Genomic DNA, 15,668 nt, shown 5'->3' on the forward strand with positions numbered 1-15,668 from the left:
ATATAAATTATACCTCAATAAACCTTTTTAAAAAAACAAACCGATAATATATTGAATCTTATGTTATAGTTGCTCTAGAAACTTCACTTTCTTTACTGGATTTTAAAATATCTATCGATACAACAAGTGCACCCCCATATCTATGTGCGAACACACAAACACAGATCGAAGAGCATGCGAATGAACTTTATCAAACAACCAAATCTATGTCTTCTGTTTAATACTTATCGATCAGATTTCATGTGCCAAAGTAGCATCCCCTAGGGACAGAGTAACCAAACTGTAGGTTCAATAGCTGAATAATAAACCCCCTGGGAGCTGAAGAGCAAACCTAAAGTTATAGCAACAGTGAAAAAGGGTAAAACATCCTTCAGTGGAATTATACCAAATGGCTCCCAGTAAAAATAACTCTCACAGAAACATCCTCTGAGAGCTGCAAATGTGATTTCCATTTTGCAATATCTGATTTCCAGACAGAAAAGGAAAATGATACTGTACTTTGATTTTCTTGATCTTCAGGAGGCTCTAGAACCTTCACAAACTCCACATTCACGTGGATTTCAACACCCAGCATCAGCGCCACCTTGAATAGGATGAGCTGCAGTTGGCGAATACCTGGTAGGAAGGCAGGGGGAGAGAGACGAAGTGTGGGTAGCAAGGCCGAGCGCCTGCTGTGTGCAGAGTGCCACGTAACCACACTGCTCAGTGGTCTGCGAGCACCGCAACCTGCCAACAGCATCATTCCTGAGCACTAATTACATGCCCACACTCTGTGTTTTCTCATTTAACCCTTACAGTGGCCCTTTGGGGTCATTATTATTCTCATTTTATAGATGAGAAATTGAGGCTTAACAAGGTTAAGGGACTTGTTCAAGGTCACACAGTAGCAAAATGAGAATGTGGACCCAGGTCTGTCTGGTTCCAAGACCAGGCTCTAGCCGTTAGATGATGCTGTAATGAGGGAGGCTCTGTCTCCGACTCCTTGCTGAGCTGGGCTCTGGGTTTGATGAGACAAAGATGGAAAGAAGAGTAGGCCAACAGAGAGTAAAGGGCTGTAGGTCAAGTCAGTGATCAGTGGCTCTTCCTATGGGGCCTGTCCCTCTTAGCCAGCCAGGGGTGAGGGGTAGGGTGGGAAAGTCTCCCCACAAAGCTGGGTCATGGTTCTCCATCTCCTGTTCACTCTTTGAAACTCCCCCAAAGAGTAGAACCTCATTTTCCTATTTTGTCTCCAGGCATTCAGCACAAATGCATATGCCTCTAAATATTTTTCTGCAGAGTGAGAAGTTCTTAACTTCCCGTGGGCCCCTGTGTATTTAGTGGGCTTAGCTCATCTAACATTATTGAGCATCTGCATGTGCCAGGTGCCACGCCAGGCATAGGAGACACGGAGCACACCCTCTAACATAGGTAAACAGAATGGGCAGGATACGGTGGGGGTTGGGGTGGTAGAGCCAGAATGGGGCTTGAGCAGGGGTCCTGGAAGCCAAGAGAAGAGGGACCAAGAATATCAAACCCATGGAGAGATTAAGGACTATGAAGCTGGCAAGAGACGGGGCACTTGGGGGTTAGGAAGCTTCTGTACATCTTTGTCAAAATCTCTTTAGCATGGTGGTCAGGAGAGATCAGACTGCAGTGGAAGGAGGTGTGAATGGAAGGTGTAGACCAAGTCTACACTTCCTCTTTCTAGAAGAAATACTTTGAGGCAAGGAAAGGTAACGGTGCAACAATGGAGGGCTGGATGGCCAGCGCGAGGTGAGGAGCAGGAAGACCCAGTGATGGGGCAGGTGGAAAGGAGGGAAGGAAGCCGGAGGGCCCGGAGTTGGGAAGGAGGCGGCCAGCTCTGCCGGGTGGCAGAGGAGGGAAGCGGGGCTGGCCCGGGAGCACTGCCAATGGCTTTTCTCTTCCCCAGAGCTCAGGAGGGAGGCCATCTGCTCAGAACGAGGAGGCTGTGCTGGGGTTTGGAACGCAGCAGTGGGACCTGGAGGAGGACGCTAACACGGGACATTTGAGAACTGCTGAGCAATGCTGAGCATGAGCTGGGGCTGGAAACACCCTGGGCTGACAGGAAGCCAATCAACTGGGCTTTAAAGGGCCCAATCCACGCCCTACCATGAGCTTCCTTCCTTCAGGGGAGGCCAGGCCTCTCCTTAGAATTTCAAGTTCTTAGTCCACTTCGTTCCAGCACACAGTAGGTGCTCAATAAATTCTTCTCACCTCCCTTCTCACCAGTACTGGAGCTACCCTTGACAATGATCGTTCTGACCATCTCAGTCTTACTTCCAGATTTCTGCCTGCACTTCTGCATGCTGCAGTATTTCCAAGGACTGGGGGTTAAACGAGAGCCCCGTCAAGGAGGGGAGAGGGGGGCTCTGGGCCAGGAACCAGCCCCACCACCCAGGGCCCTTGCGAGGCCTGCTGGCGCCCAGCTCTGCCTCTCGGGAAGAAGACTTGATGAGAACGTGGTGCTCAGTGTCGTCATTCTAAATTGGTGACCGACACACATTCCTCTGTGGGTGGTGGAGAACATCCTTAAAGCTGACGTGGCAGCTTTCTGGGCAAATCCAAATTTCTTTCCATTGGACTCCTAGAATTTTCTCATCCCAAAGTGGGAATAAACTCTGGGGCCACTGCTGGTAAATTCTCCTGTGTCTGAATAAATTACACCCTATGTGGCTGATAATTCTCTCCAGTCATTCCTGCCCAAACCCCAGTTCCTTTTCCCATCGAGTCTTGTCCTCATAAGAACGTGGCTCTCAGGGCTCTCCTCCCACCCACCCCCAGAGCAAAGCATGGTTTGAGAGAAGCAGCCCAGCGTCCTGAAGTTTGAGGACCATGGCTGTCTCTTACTCACTGTATTCCACTGGACACAAAGCGCCTTCCTGAGCACCTACTATGGGCCAGGCGTAGTGCTAAGCACATTGCAAACTTGACCTCATTTAATCTCCTCAGCAACTCTGGGAAACAGGAATTAATTACATTGTATAGGAGATAAAACCGAGGCTTGAAGAGGGTAAAGACCTTGACTAAAGTCGGACAGAAATGGAAGAGACAGATTTTGGACCCAAATCCGTTCAAACCCTTGAACTCTCCCCGCAGTGTTAACCTCCTTGACTTACATGGGTGACTTTGCTACATAGTCATACATAGTCATTCCACAGTCAGCCCTGCAGAACGTGAGTATAGGCAAAGTCAGCCCTCCTTACACGTGGGTTTTGCTTTCCACAAATGCTATATTTTCGACCTGCATTTGGTCCACAAAAATTTGTGTATAAGTAGACTCACACAGTTCAAACCTGTGCTGTTAAAAGGGTCGACTGTATTTAAAATGGCTAAGACCTCCTTCCTGCAAAGCTGACCCTCCCCAAGCCTGTCTCCACAGATCTTGCCCCGAGAGGCCCAGGCTTGAGTGATGACAGAGCAGAAGGGCCTCCGCGTCATCTCGTCCTACGTAAGCATTCAGGGATGGCCTAGGTAGGACCTGAAATCGTGTTCTCTATTTCCCTTCCTAGTCTATCTAAAGTTTAATCACAATGTTCTCTCTCTTTTTAAAGCCTAAGTTTTAAAAACTTTGGTATAGGACCTGTTAGGAAACACAGATTCAAATGCATCATTTCTCTGTTCTAAAACTTGCCATGCCCCCCAGTACTGGCAGCATCATGTCCAAACTCCTTTGCACAGAGGTCTCAATGATCTGGATCATGTGGCATCCTCTCTGAACTCCTTTAGCAAGTGTGACTAACTCTATTAAAGCATATTTTATTACTGACAAAATTTTGGTGAGCACCCCAAGGGTGCAGACTCTGCTATTTACTTCTGCCTCTGTTTTCTGTATTTCATTCATTCATCCCACAGATGGTTAGCAAGCACCTGCTATGCGTCAAGCACTCCTTTATGCCCTGGAGATAGCCTGGTGATTACGACATGCCACAGTCCCGGACCTCATGGTGCTTACAGACTAGAGAGGCAGAGCACAGGGCTGCGTAAGGCATAAAGTGGGCCTTTCACTGAATGTCTGTTAGTTGGATATATGGAGCCCCCAGGGACTTGCAAGATGGAACAAGCTGGGGACTCCTAGATGTACAGAGATGTGTCCGCCCCTCCCTTCACGGGGTCCCACCACTGGCTCTACTCACTGATGTGGTCGATAGAGCCAGCACAGAACTTCCCATAGAACTTCTTGGCTCCCAGGCCCCGCAGGTCATGGATAGTGAAAGGCCAGAGGTGCAGCACGTTGTTCCGGGAGAAGGTGTCCCTCTTCTCCACCACGACGACCTTGGCTCCCAAGTAGGCAAGTTCAATGGCAGTGCGCAAGCCGCACGGTCCTCCCCCGACGATGAGACACTGTGGAGGTGAGAGAGGAGAGAGACCCTCAGTGACCTCTAGCATACAGACACGAACCCCTCGTCAGCAGTGTGATGGGGCGCAAACCCCAGTCCACCCAAATCAGCCAGCAAGTGCAAACGGTGTACCTGTCCAGGTGCAGCACCTGTGGGCCTACCAGGCACCAGCCACTGTGGCAAGCCCTGTGAGGGATGAAGAATTAAAGGGACTTGGGGAGGAGGCAAGTAAGATGCACACGAGGTTCAGAGGCAAACTGAGCTGGGGTTAAGTTGCAGCTCTGGCATTTGATGCAACGTTTCCTCATCTGTGAAGTGGGTCTACTACCCTTTCCTCGTAGGGTTCTTGTGAGTAAGGTCACACTTAAAAAGCATATGGTACACCTTTGTGATCTTGGATTAGGCAATACTTTCCTAGATACAACACCAGAAAGCATAAGCAACAAAAGAAAAAATTGATAAATTAGACTTCATCAAAATTAAAACTTTGGTACTTCAAAAGACACTATCGAGAAAGTGAAAAGACAGCACCACAGATGGGAGAAAATATTTGCAAATCATGTATCTGATAAGAGACTTGTATCCAAAATATGTAAAGAAGTTTCACAACTAAACAATAAAAATACAAATAGCCCTATTAAAGAAGGGGCAGAGTATTTGATTAAACATTTCTTCAAAGAAGATATACAAATGGCCAACACATGAAAAGATGCTCAGCACCCTTAGCCATGAGGGAAATGCAAATCAAAGCCACAGGGAGACAGACAGCACTTCACACCCACTGGCATGGCTATAATAAAATAGACAGAGAATAGCAAGTTGTGGGTGAAGACATGAAGAAACTGCAACCTTCGTACATTGCTGATGGGAATGTAAAATGGTGCAGATGCCTTAGAACAGTCTGGCCATTCCTCCAAAAGTTAGACACAGAAGTACCATATGAGCCAGAAATGCTACTCCCAGGTATATATGCCAAAGAGAAATGGAAACATACATTCACACAAAATCCGATACATGAATGTTCATGGCAGCATTATTCACAACAGCCCCAAAGTAGAAATAAGCCAACTGACAATTTCCTGATGAATAAACAAAATGTAGTATATCCATACAGCGGAATATTATTCAGCTCTAAAAAGAAAGGCAGTTCCAATAGATGGATGAACCTTGAAAACATCGTGCTAAGTGAAAGAAACCAGACACAAAAGGACACAAATGGAATATTGTATGATTCCATTTAGATGAAATGTCCAGGATAGGAAAATCCATGAGACAGAAAGTAGATTAGTGGGTACCAGGGAACAGGAGAAAGAGAATTGGGAATGACTGCTCATGGGTACGGGGTTTCTTTCTGGAATGTTCTGCAATAAGTGGTGATGGTAGCATAATTTTGTAAGTGTGCTAAAACCACTGCATCATATACTTTAAAAGGGTAAATGCTATAGTATGTGAATTATGTCTTAATAAAAAATTCTATTACAAAAAGCATGTGGTACAGAGCTTGGCACACACCATTATAAACGTTATTCTTATTGCTGAGACCCAGTCCCGTCTTCTAGGAACCCTCAGGTTAGAGGTAAATTCAGACTTGTGAAATAAATAACTAGAACCTCATATGGTCGGTTCTATTTGGAGCCCAGAAGGGGAAAAACTAATCCTGCATGGTAGTCTGGAAAAGATTTCACAGAGGGGGGGCTTTAAAAATGATTAATATTTTAGCCTACTGTATTTGTTGAACATTTACTATGTGGCAGACACTGTTTCAAGTGCTTTATGTGTTTTAGCTTTAATCCTCACAACAAATCTAAGGAATTATTTTTATGCCCATTGGAAGGAACTATTATTATACCCATTTCACAGGTGGGGAAAGCAAGGCACAAAGCAGCTGAGTAACTGCCTCATGGTTTCACAGATTGAAAGGGGCAGGGGCAGGACTCAAACCCAGGTGGTCTCATTCCAGAGCCCACCATGCTAAACTGCTTCTGGTTTGCCCAGAATAAAAAGAAAAACAACATTTCGGCAGAGAGGACAGCCCATTCAAAGAAAAAGAGAAAGAAGTTCAAGGTGGTTGGAGACCAGGATACTTTGGGAGAAGAGAGGGGAAGGAGAGAAAGAGATGAGAGTTAGTCTGAAGCCAGATGCTGAAGATCTTAAATGCCAAGAGGAGTGTGGTCTTGGTCCTGTTGGCACTGGGGCCACATGGGCAGAGGTGACAAAACAGGATTGCACACAAGTTCCACACCAGGTCCTCAATGGACATTGAATGTCGAATAAGGCAAGAGTCCTTCTCCAGGGAAGATACACTACGACCTAGCTAGTTTTACTGGGCAACAGCCCTTCCATTCAAACAAAATCTCATGAGGGGCACCCATACTGTCTAAAACCAGAGGGAAATGGTAATACTTAGTTCAGCTGGTGGGGATCTAAATAGCTGAGACTACCCAAAGCAAGGCAACAGGCAAGGAGACCTGCACCCCCTCCTCACTCCTTGACAATGCAGAGCATCTAGAAACCTCCCTTCTGCTTGAGAGCAAACCTTATCTTAAAAAAATACATTCCCCTTCCCCTGGCAAATATTCCATCATCTGGTTATCACTCAGCTGGGCCTCCAGGGTCCCAAAGGGAAAGTGCAAACAAGCATATCAGAAGCTCCCACATGGTAATCAGTGCGGCTTGCTGGTTGGAACCTTCCAGGGAGTTTGTGGACACCTAATTAGGGGAAATGAAGTCACCGCTGAGATCCAGCTCAGAGACGTCGGGGAGCGAGTGGGTGTGCAAGCCCGCTCGCTTCCTCTCTGGATGGAGCCTCAGGAGAGAACCAACCACCCCCCACTCCTTATCTCACTCCCCAGACAGCTCCTTGGCGGACATAGCCAGACAATGACGGGTCATTTCAAAGCACAACTCCAAACCCTGACACTTGTGAGGTTTGCTTTGGGGTTAAATCTAGATTCACTGCATTTCTTTGCAGTTACTGCATCTTTTCCCCTTTGCTGAGTTCTGTCCCTCCTGGGCCAGGGATGGAGAGGGGGTGGGAGGATGTGGGGTGACGAGAGACAGGAGGGCAGGGGAGGAACCCTCTGCATCCTTCTCTCCCCCAGGTCTGACCAGGCACCGCTCCCTGGCAAGGTAGGAGACCCTTTTCCCACCCAGCCAGGGTGCTGCTGTGCATTTTGCACACCAACAGTAGCCGGTGTACTGTTTCTAACCCTCCTGGCTAAACCTAAAATCCCATCAGTGAAAGCTCAGTTTTACCACCATCCTGGGCCCCAGCACATATTTCGGGCCTGAAATTTCAGAGATGCCAGTCATACCATAATCTAAAGTCAAAGCAAATACCAATGGGCCTAATTATATAAAGGGAGAAAATTTGGTGCAGATGTTATCAAGGCCGGAGAGAGGGCTTGTGGGCAGGGGCCGGGCAGGCTTCTCTCGGAACACGCTTGTTATGATGAACATGGGAACTGGGCGTTCTGACAAGAGGCCCAATGCCATGGCGGCCACACGCCTGGGCAGGGGAGCAGGAGAGAAGAGGACTGGCAGGCATGCCCACTGTTGATGCTCCGGACACGGGGCAGGGTCTAAACAGACCACTGAGGCCAAGAGTTGTGATAGCTCAACCCAGAGGAGCGCTCCACGTTCCCCAGACCTACCGGGCTATTGCTGCTGAGGACTCAGTGCCAAGGAAGAAAAGCTGTTCCTTAAAACTCAGCCCTCAGGCCTTCCTCAAGCCCCCTCCGTCCTCCCACAGGCTCTGTCCATACTGCTACCCCAGAACTAAGCTGTGCGTGCTACCCCTATCTGTGTCTGAGCCACAGCCAGTCTGAGCGCTCCCAAACACTGCCCGGTGTCCTCTGTACTGCTGCCTGCTCAGAGCCCAGGACCAGGCCTGGCACACGGAAGGCCTTAATAACTAGCTGACAGATGGATGAACTTTCCAACTCTCCCTGCCCACCCAGTCTGGCTCTCCATCTGTAACTGGGATGTTCAGTTCACGTCAGCCGGGGTGAACGTCGGCAGATTCCCACCCAGGCTGAGGGAGCTGGGGTCTGCCAAGGCCACCGGCATCTCGGACGTCAGCGTATCTGTGTGTTCAGGCAACATAAATTATTACCCAGTGGGGAGCGGGACTGATCCACGCCAGCAGGAAATCCATTGTATAGATAAGCTCCAGTGTTCAGGCCTCCACGATAGCAAAGGGAGAGACAAACAGCACATGGAAAAACCAGCTCTTTATTTACCAAGGGGGAGGAAGGGGAGGACGATGGCTGACTCGCCCATAGTCAGGGCACACACACGACTCCTGCTGCCGCGTGGAGAGGCCTGGCAAGCACAACCCACGTCTTGATGACACGGCGCATCTTCCAGCCGCCCCCATGCCAGCCCAGCAGTGAGTGGGCGTGCTGGGGCTGTGTCAAGAATATGCAAGGGATTCAATCTCCAGAGGGAGACGCCGAGGGGACCAGGGGCGAAGCCAGGGGTTAGTAGTCTGCAGGCTTGATTCCACTTCTGAATCTGCCTCTGCGTTCCCTGGGAGCCGTGTGTGCAGACACTACCGTGAGGCGGGGTGCGGAAAGCCAGCGCTTGACCAGGGGCTGCCCTTCCCCAGCCAGTCTGCACCGCCCTGTACCTCATCCGGAAGGATGGTTGTAATTTCTAAACTGCACTGTGCCCAGCGCCTTCTCCTTGCCTGGCACCGTCCTGATCGCTTTGTGCATTTCATCCTTGCAACTGCCCTGCGACGGTGTTATTATCGTCTCTGCCTTGTCAGCGAGGAAACCAAGGCATGGGAACACTAAGCAGCTCGCTCAGGGTACCCTTATTATCCCCAATTTTGGGTTAAGAAATGGAGACAAAGAGGGTAGGATATTTCTCCAAGTCCACATAATGAGTAAGTAGTCAAGTGTGGATTCAAACCCAGGCAGTGTGGGTCAAGGAGCGTGTGTGTTTTTGAAACAGATTCTCGCTTTGTTGCCCGGGCTAGAGTGCCATGCATTGGCCTAGCTCACAGCAACCTCAAACTCCTGGGCTCAAACGATCCTCCTGCCTCAGCCTAGAGTAGCTGGGACTACAGGTGCACACCACACGCCCAGGTAATTTTCTGTATTTTTAGTAGAGACAGGGTCTCACTCTTGCTCAGGCTGGTCTCAGACTCCTGACCTCAAGCGATCCTCCCACTTCGGCCTCCCAGAGTCCTAGGATTACAGGTGTGAGCCACTGTGCCTGGCCCAAGGTGTGTGTTCTTATCTACTTGTCTGACGGTGAAGCCTGACCTTAGGGGTGAGGTCAGGATAAAGTGAGGTGACTTCACTCCTTCCCCGCATGGAGCACACTGGCCTCCTGAATGGAGCTGGGGTTCAGGCTGCGTTCACAGGCCCTCTGCACGGAAGGACCAAGCCGTGTGCAGGCTGAGCTGCATGTGCTTCCCCAGGGTGGAAGTTCACAGGCTGGACAGAGCAGAGCTTGAGCCTGTGCAAGTCCTAAAAAGCCACACTGGCCAGTGCCACAGCAGCGGGAGTTTGGGCTTGGACAGTGCAGGCTGCCTCTGGTGAGCCGGTGGCCCTGGCAGTGGGCCAGGCAACGGGAGGTCACACATGGTGCTGTCTCCCTGGTAGCAGCAGCCCTCTCGGCACACTGACCTGCAGGCCAGCTCACTGGGGCAGTGCTCTAGTGCCAGGGACGTGCCACTGTACTTCCTGATATGGCTCTGCGGCCTTACTAGCTCTCAGGACTAGCTGCTTATCTGAACCCAGGCAGGAAGCCCCTGTTACTGGGTTACCATGAGCAAAACCAGCTTGCTTCCAAACCGCAGGATGGTGAGTTTTCAAATCCAAAGTGCCACCCACCTGCCAGTCGGGGCCTTGCCCTGGGGCCCTGGCCTCACAGCCTCACCCCTGCAGGGCAGTGCTGGGGGGACTCGTGAGAGACACAGCCACCTGGGGTTCTAGCTGTGGAAGATTCTCTGAGAGGGGATCGGCCAGGAAGGGCTCTTTGTGGAGACTTTAAAGGCCGCTCTGGGCAGGAGCTGAGTCTTGTCTGACCTGACATGGCTCTTCCCCACGCCCCACTCTCTCCTGTATCTGGATCACACCCAGTCATTCCTGAGTAACAATTACACATCACTTGCTAATCTCAGAAATTTATGGAAAGGAAATGGAAAAAGATACCCTATTCGCCTTGCTTCCCCTCAAAAAAAAAAAAAGTAGTAATTCCTCTAAGAACCATTCTGTTTTTCTCTGTCCTGCCCTTCCATCTTGAGTGCGGACTCTCCCCTCTTACAAGTACGCTACCAGTGGCCACAGCGGTTGGATTTGCAGGGATAGTTTCATCTGCAAACGGTTTGCCCTTGGCCCCGTAAGTACGCTCACACTGGATGCCTGCTTTAGAAATTATAAGCACTCAAGTCCTGGGCTGTCCGCGGGTGCTGTTCATGCCTCACGGCATCGCCCCATCTAACACCTGGGTCCCCCGAAGTCAGGGTGTGAGTGCCAGCGGGGAGGCAAACGCTTCACTTCAGATGCACAGAGCCAACTCAGCGCCACCTTTGTCCACGCCTGTGCCTCCCCATAGTAATGACGGTATTAGTAACAGTGACAGTAATAAATGGAGCTACCACTTATTGCCTGCTTATAATGTACTAAAAGTGTTCTAAGCATGTTATAAGACAGGTATCTCACTTTGTTCTTACAATGACCCTGACTTAGGCACAGTCATTGCCATTTGACAGATGAGAAAGCCAGAGCTCGGGAAGGGTCAATGGCCCGGCCGTGGTAATCAACAAGGGTGAGAACCTAACCTCTGATCCCAGGGTCCTCGCTCGAAACGCAGTCCCATATCAGTTCTTCCAGGTCTCTGTGGAGTGTTACGTGGTAGAACATGAACGTTCTCCCTCTAACACATGCCGAAGGTATGTAAGGACTAGTGAGATGGCTGTGGGATGGAGGCCCATGTCCCCAAACCTCAGGAAGCTGTTGTCTGCTGGGGACCAGAGAAGAAGAAAACAGACAGGATGAATGTGAGATTGTTTGGTGCCACCTGCGGCTACTGTGGACATTTGGAGAAGGAACAGATGAGTGATTGTGGTCAAGAAAGGGACCTCCAGGAGATGGGCCACGAGTGGGGAACTGAGGCTGAGGACTTGGACAGACAGAAGAAATGGCATGCTGAGAAAGGGGGGAGGTTTGCAGGGCAGCAGGGAGCCCAGGCTGGGCTGCAGTGAAGACGGAAGGGTGCTGGGGACAGGGGAAGGCGAATGAGCCAGGAAAGGGAGAACAAGCCCCATGGTGCATGGCAGGTCAAAGAGTTTGGACTGTATCCCCCTCCTGCATGTGGCTATTATGGGTTTGGAATAGAATGAAGGCGCTACTCTCAGGACAACTGGTTCTAGAGCAATAACGAAGATGGTAAGAATTGGGAAAAGAAGCTAAAGGCAGAGAAAAAAGCTGCGGCAGTATTTGAAACAGTTGACGCTCCTCTTGTCTCTCCTGTCCGCAGATGCTCAGGCATGTTTGCTGGTTCCCCATCATCTTCCCGACCTCTACACTTGGGAGTGCCTGGGCTCAGTCTTCATCCTCTTCCCTTCTTGACATTGACACCATCTACTTCCCCAGCTTGAATTACCATCTCCATGCTGATGATGCTCAACATTACCCTCAACCCTGGAACTCCCCCAGACTCCAGACTCCCAGCGACCTCCCCAGCTGCTCTAATAAGTATCACACATGAAACAGACCTACAGCCAAACTCTGTTCCCTCCCTCAACCTGCTTCTCCTCCGGTCAGCACTGCCTTGGTAAATGTATGTCTACTTTTCCAGCTGCTTAGACTCGAAATCTCAGTTTGGGTCTTGGAAGAGCCTGTGCCTTCTGCTCTCCCGCATGGAGGGAAGGCAGCCACCAGACCCAGCCCTACCCCTTGAGTAGGAGCTTCCCGGTAACAGGACACACCAGATGCCAGCGGCAGAGCCCATGGGACAAGAATTCACAGGGTCAGTTGGAAGAAAAACCATTGATAGGAGAAAACCGATGTTACAAGTAGCAAAATATGTTGTAATTTGTCACATCAAATGATATGTTTAAGATATGTGGGTATCATTCTATGAAAATTTTACCTTAAAAAGAACTTGAAAAAATACTGAACTCTGTTGAACTCTAGTCGATGACATGCATCCTGAAGGATCTGGGAGGAAATGTGCTGATTCTGTAATTTAGTTGAAATATACCACAAAACAAGATAAATCGTTGCTGGACTCTGACTCTGTTTGGAGCCCTAATTGCGTCACATGTGTTAACTCATTGAAACCACATGCCAACCCCAGATTAGGAAATCGAGGCACACAATGGTTAAGTAGCGTGCCCAAGGTCATCGCAGTACAGTGAGTGGGGGAACTGGCATTTGGACCCAGGCGGTCTAGCTCCAAAGCACAAGCTCATAGCCACCGAGCCACACTTGGCTGACTTCATACGGTTAATAAAGGCAGAGCTGGGAGTCACTACCAGGTGCGACTCCAACACCTGGCTCCTTCTTCTACATTGCTCTACTTAGAATATGTTTCCAGCAGTGTTAGGGCCCACTCTCTCTTTCTGCCCCCTTCTCTTTCCCTTATGGGTGGTCACCTCATCCATGACCACTCACAGCCACAGACTGGACTAACTCTATCTATGGACAGCAGCTTTGTCCCATGTTGGCTTCTACAGAAAGGCCACATGAGGTCTAGTAATGAATCTGCATGAGAACAGGCCAGACGTTCCTTCAACTTCCACCAACTCAATTTCTCTGAGGTCAGCAAAGGGGAGACTATACCTAAGCCCAGCAGCTGTTCCTGCCGCCAGCCCACAGCTGGAGCCAAGAAGCACAAGGCCAGCCCTGCTGTCCTACAGCCTTATCTGGGCCAGCTGTTATGTCCACAGCAGCCACCTGCCAAGAGCCTTAGAGTGGCCCCCAGGAAGGAGACAGCAGGTAAGAACATGCTATGAACATACTGTAAGAATACGCTGACCCCCTTCATTTTCTCCTTTTATAAAGTCTCTCACCATATAGACAGCTGCTGCATGAATACAGCATCAGGGTCTAAGCACGACTTAATTTGGGCACGCAGACAGGTAAAAACTCACCAGCCCTGGACGGAACCACCGGGGAACAGCAGGCACAGTGGTGAAGTGAGGGACCTGGGTCCAGAAGCAGGCAGCCTGTTTGCCAGCCATGCGACTTTGAGCATGGCAGCTCATTACCCTTGTTGTTGGTTCCCTCAACTATAAAAGAGGAATAATGGCAGTTCCTACCAGGTAGGGGCGTTACGGAGACGGAGTTCACACAGTGCAGAAGTGTTCGTAGAAGAGCCTACTGTAGCACGTGGCAAGCACTCTGTCAGTGGCAGCAACGACCGACAGCACCTGTCCTCCCTCCCTTCTTCCCGACGGGGAATCCTTTAAGTCAAATCAGATTTCGACCTCTAAGAGCTCCCAGTCCAGTCCATCCCATCTGGGGACAGGGACACTGTGATCCCAGCAGTCCAAAGGCCAGAAGAGATCTGCCTTCCTTGGGGCAGACATGCTGTCTTCCTTAGGGCATCTTCAGGATGGCAAATGAGCCTGAGTGCCCAGGAGCTGGTGGGCTGACCACCCCCACCCCGAGTTCACAAGTGCGTGCTCTGTCCGAGCTGGAAGGGACCTTACATCCGGGGCCAGCACATGTTTTTCTGTAAAGGGCCAGACAGTAAATATTTTAGGCTTTTTGCCAACCACTGGCTTAGACCATCCTGCCCAACGCACCCCTCTCTGTGACCCCTTCCCCTTAAGGGGGTCCAGGAAGTTATTTAAGGGAGCCCAGAGGCCATTTTTAACACCTCTGGAAGTCTGGTGGATTTCCTGGCTGGTCCTGCTGCCTGGGATGCCCTTCCCTCAGCTCTCTGAGCACAGCTCCTCCTCCTCATTTGGGCCTGAGCTCGAACATCACATTCCCCGGAGACACCTGGCCGGCTCCGGCCATCACTCTCTCACATTTCCCTGTTTTTTTCTGCATGGTGCTTGTCCCCATCCTACATCTCTTTTTTATGTGTTAGCTAGTTCACTGTGTGTCTCTCTCTAGAATGTAAGCTCCACTAAAGCAGGGGCCTTGCCTCTCTTATTCACAGCTGTATCCCCAGAGGCCAGTATGGTCCCTGATGCACAGTAGGTGCTGGTAAATATTTGCCACATGAGTAGATAATAAAATCATATCTTTACCCTGAATCAAAATGCACACTGAGGCTAACGGAAATATAATAGCCGGTATTTATGAAGAGACTCGCTTGGGCCTTTACACATTTTATTGAACAAGGGAGAAACTAAGTTACGAAGTAGGAACATAAAAGGTAAGTCATTAAATAAGAAATGTCCGATTTCGAATCAAAAGTATAGTTTATTATATCTCAAACAAGAAGCAGTACAATTAATTAAAGTATGCACCTAACCTATCGACACCCTTTTGCCATCTCAACAGTAGCTTGTTTACACCAGCAGCGAAGAAGCCTGGAGAGCGAGTGGTGATGAAATAACGAAAGGCATTTTCCACAGCTTGTTGAGAATCGAATACTTTTCCTTGCAAGAAGTGGTCCAAAGCCTGGAAGAAGTGGTGGTCAGTTAGCGCAAGGTCTGGTGAATATGGTGGATGACAGAGAGTTTCCAAGTCCAGCCTCTGTAGTTTGAGCAGCGCTGTTTGTGTGACATGTGGTTGAATGTTGTCTTGCAAGAGGATTGGCCTGTCTGTATTGACCAATCTTGGCTGCTTAATCACAAGCATCCTCATCATTTCATCCAACTGGTTGCAGTAGACATCCGCTGCAATTGATCGACCAGGTTCCATGAAGCTGTAGAGGATAATACCAGCACGGGACCACCAAACAGACACCATTAGATTTTCTTGATGAATATTCAGTTTTGAACTGTGTTTCAGCATTTCATTTTTATCCAACCATTTACTGAACATTTGTGATGGTCAAAAAGAATCAATTTTTCATCACATGTAACAATACAGTGTAGAAACAATTTACCTTTATGTGGTGACAGCAAAGAAAGGCAAGCTTCGAGACGATTTCTCTTCTGACGCTCATTTAATTCATGTGGTATCCATCTATCCAGCTTCTTTACCTTGCTGATTTGTTTCACATGGTTCAATATTGTTGGAATAGTAATGTCAAACCTTGCTGCTAATTCACGCATAGGTTGAGATGGATTCGTTTCCACTACAGCTTTCAGCTCATCATTACTCACCTTGGTCTCAGGTTGCACATGTGGCTCATTTTCAAGATTAAAATCACCAGAATGGAACTTCTCAAACCATCCATGTACTGTGT

General features: G+C 49.3%; 1 protein-coding gene across 3 annotated transcripts in view; it reads right to left on the minus strand.

The window, feature by feature from the left end:
• The window catches only part of MICAL2 (microtubule associated monooxygenase, calponin and LIM domain containing 2), a 150,975-nt gene that overhangs the window by 52,503 nt on the left and 82,804 nt on the right, over positions 1-15,668 (minus strand). For all 3 annotated transcript variants that reach the window (XM_012654392.1, XM_012654391.1, XM_012654390.1), the window contains exons 4-5: positions 4,134-4,341; positions 499-615 (exon numbers count right to left, since the gene is read on the minus strand). In XM_012654392.1, coding sequence (XP_012509846.1) covers positions 499-615; positions 4,134-4,341 — 325 coding nt within the window. The remainder of the gene's footprint in view (positions 1-498; positions 616-4,133; positions 4,342-15,668) is intronic.

The sequence above is a fragment of the Propithecus coquereli genome, unplaced genomic scaffold (genome assembly GCF_000956105.1).
Source record: "Propithecus coquereli isolate 6110/MARCELLA unplaced genomic scaffold, Pcoq_1.0 Scaffold44, whole genome shotgun sequence".
In the NCBI taxonomy this organism is placed as follows: Eukaryota; Metazoa; Chordata; class Mammalia; order Primates; family Indriidae; genus Propithecus; species Propithecus coquereli.